This window comes from Sinocyclocheilus rhinocerous, unplaced genomic scaffold (assembly GCF_001515625.1).
Source record: "Sinocyclocheilus rhinocerous isolate Xijiao unplaced genomic scaffold, SAMN03320098_v1.1 scaffold1198, whole genome shotgun sequence".
Taxonomy (NCBI): Eukaryota; Metazoa; Chordata; class Actinopteri; order Cypriniformes; family Cyprinidae; genus Sinocyclocheilus; species Sinocyclocheilus rhinocerous.
The window spans coordinates 66,698-69,713 of NW_015649585.1; the positions used below are offsets into that span (position 1 = coordinate 66,698).

At 40.4% G+C, this 3,016-nt stretch overlaps 1 protein-coding gene across 1 annotated transcript in view; it reads right to left on the reverse strand.

Annotated features, from left to right (window-relative positions):
• The window catches only part of antxr1a (ANTXR cell adhesion molecule 1a), a 70,047-nt gene that overhangs the window by 18,528 nt on the left and 48,503 nt on the right, over positions 1-3,016 (reverse strand). The window contains exons 16-17 of the mRNA XM_016515669.1: positions 2,447-2,614; positions 153-233 (exon numbers count right to left, since the gene is read on the reverse strand). Of these exons, the coding sequence (XP_016371155.1) occupies positions 153-233; positions 2,447-2,614 (249 nt within the window). The remainder of the gene's footprint in view (positions 1-152; positions 234-2,446; positions 2,615-3,016) is intronic.

Here is a 3,016-nt window from a genome sequence, read left to right on the forward strand (position 1 = left end):
GTGTAGATTGATGTGGAAAAAAAGTAATTTAAAGCAGTTTAACATAAGGCTGCAACATAACAAAACGTGAAATAGGGGTATGAATACTTTCGCAAGGCACTGTATATATATATATATGCATTTGTTATACTTCAACAAATAAAGAGTCTTACCTTGCTTGTCTCCAGTGGTCGCATGATGGACACTCTGTCATACCCTTTCTTCAGAAGTACCCACAATGCATCCAGTTTTCCCTGTGCATCAGCACACACACAAACACACACCCCAAAAACACAAAAATTAATATTGAAAAAGCAAGCAGATGTGTATGTGTATACAAACCAGTGGTCAAAATCGGTTCCTGGAGGGCCACTGTCCTGCAGAGTTTAGCTCCAACTCTAATCAAACACACCTGAACCAGCTAATCAAGCTCTCCAGACGCACTAGAATCTTCCAGGAAAGTGTGTTGGAGCTGGTTGGATCTTAACTCTGCAGAACACTGGCCCTCCAGGAGCAGGATTGGACACCCCTGTATAAACTGTCTGTTTTCTGTACGATTCAAGTCTTTATTGCGTCTTCATTGACCCTCAGGTCTTTAATAACTTGCTCCTCATATTGTTCAGTCACCAAACTCTGAGAAATGGGTTATATGAACAAAGAGATTTCCTGAACCCGACACCCCACATGTGGCCTCTCTGGCTCACTATCAAATGAGACGGATAAATCTCAAAGCCACAGTTTAGAATGAAGCAATCCTTTGCTATCTGCCCCACGGTTATTAATATACAACAGCATTCTGATGTCCCTCAGCCTCGATCCAACTTCCTAATAAAGACAACCGACCCTCATTGCACAAGAAATGAACAGAGAAAATTAATGAGGGAAGGAAAGCACAGAAGGACATCTTGGACGATTTAAATGTAAAGTTGGGTCACAAAAAGTGGCACATACTGGTCACATTGCCTCTCTCCAAATATAAAACAACGCAGACACACATAGAATACAGAGATGAACAAATAAAGGAGGGGGAAAATTTTTTAAGGAAAGATAAACAGACTAAAAGAATGAACAACAGGGGGGAGAAAAGCTTTGGCAATGATCTTAGCTCTTGGATGGCGAGATCTATTAGAATGAGTGAGCGGAGAGAGGTGAAATGAGGGAAACCTGGTTTTGAGTGTAATAAAGTGCTGACTCTGCAGGCATAGTTTCTTGGAGGTCACCACAGTTTCTGGTCTGTTTTATGAATCCCCAAGCTGATTCATAGATGCTTGATTATAAGCATTGACATCTCAAGTCAGGTTTTTACACATATTAAATCAGCAGGAGAACTGCATGGTGGGAGGCTGCTCATGTTTAACTGTCAACAGAATTAGTCTCATCTATAGTCTTAAGCTGCGTCAGAGGCTGCTTCCTTCAAAGGCGAAATTACTAGACTGATTGCACAGAGGTGCAACGAAGGCTGTCCCAATTTGAAGGCTCTTTTAAAAGTGGCCTCTAAATGCATCCTTCAAAGTCTGCTTCCTTCTAAGGATGCAGCCCCTGAATTGGGAACCACAGCTTTAGTGTTCTACTCAATGGAACACAAACAAAATATTTTAGATTTTAAAATTTTTAAACTTTTTTTCAAATGCATCCTTCAAAGTCTGCTTCCTTCTAAGGATGCAGCCCCTGAATTGGGAACCACAGCTTTAGTGTTCTACTCAATGGAACACAAACAAAATATTTTAGATTTTAAAATTTTTAAACTTTTTTTCAAATGCATCCTTCAAAGTCTGCTTCCTTCTAAGGATGCAGCCCCTGAATTGGGAACCACAGCTTTAGTGTTCTACTCAATGGAACACAAACAAAATATTTTAGATTTTAAAATTTTTAAACTTTTTTTCTTTTTCTTTTAATGTTGTACAATGTTGGGTGGACCCCAATGTTCTTCAAAATATAATTTTTGTGTTTTACAAACTGTTACCCATAACAAAGGCTGCATTTAAACTGCAGGTCTTGAAGCCCAATTCTGATTTGTAGTCTATATCCGATTTTTCCGAAGACCCATATCCGATATCTGCATTTACACTATACACTTGGCAAAACAACCCAGGGTAGACGTACTGACAGGTTTCCAGGTCTGTGAAACAAAACCCGCCCAATTGCTATTCAAAACTAGTCCAGTCGGGTATTTTTGTGGTTTTTCCCTCCGGTGGGGGTCCTCCTGAAAAAGCTGGTGGGGGGCGGGGGGTCACTTTACACTACAGACTTAAAAAACAATCCATGGCAACAGTGTAAAAGTACCTCAATTCTGCAGGAAAACCACAGACAGAATAAGAATAAGACAGAACTTGTGTTTTACAAGTACTAATCAACAGCCAATAGGCATGCTAATAAGCAACTAGTTAATAGTGAGAAATGGTCCTTAAACTAAAGTGTTATTGAGTTTTAGTTAACTTGTACCCGAATACACTATTGTTCTTCTCACCTTAATGGGCGAGTACCATTTACGTGGGCCTGGAGGTTTCCGCATGCCATTATTTAGGATGCGAGCAGGAGGAGCTTCAAACTCTTGCTCAGGCATCTTCACCCTCGCGTTCTTCGCCTTCTCCAGTTTAGCACCCTCCTCGGTTGAACCTCTCTCACCCCAGCGAACCTGAAATGAAGGAGACGGCTATCGTCATTTTATCCAGCATGACTTGACATTGATCCAAAGAGCTTCAATGGAAGCAAGCACATCTGTCCCTCTGTATAAAAAAAAGTGCACATGAATTTTACTCCAAAACCTTTCCTCATTTTTACATCATAACCTTCCTGTTATCAACATTTCAAAATCCTTTCCAGGTACAAATGGGGAGGGGGTCAACTCAGTAGTATAAAAACTGTGAATCATGACAAAGAATGCGTATTTTATGTTGTTTTCTCAAATAGAAATATTTCTAGACAGGTATTTTCGAGACTGCAAAGTCTGCACTGCTGGTAATTGAGGCAGAATGTTTGACCGAAGGAAGGATTCCAAACAGCAGATGAGCTGTATAATGCACACACACACACACAC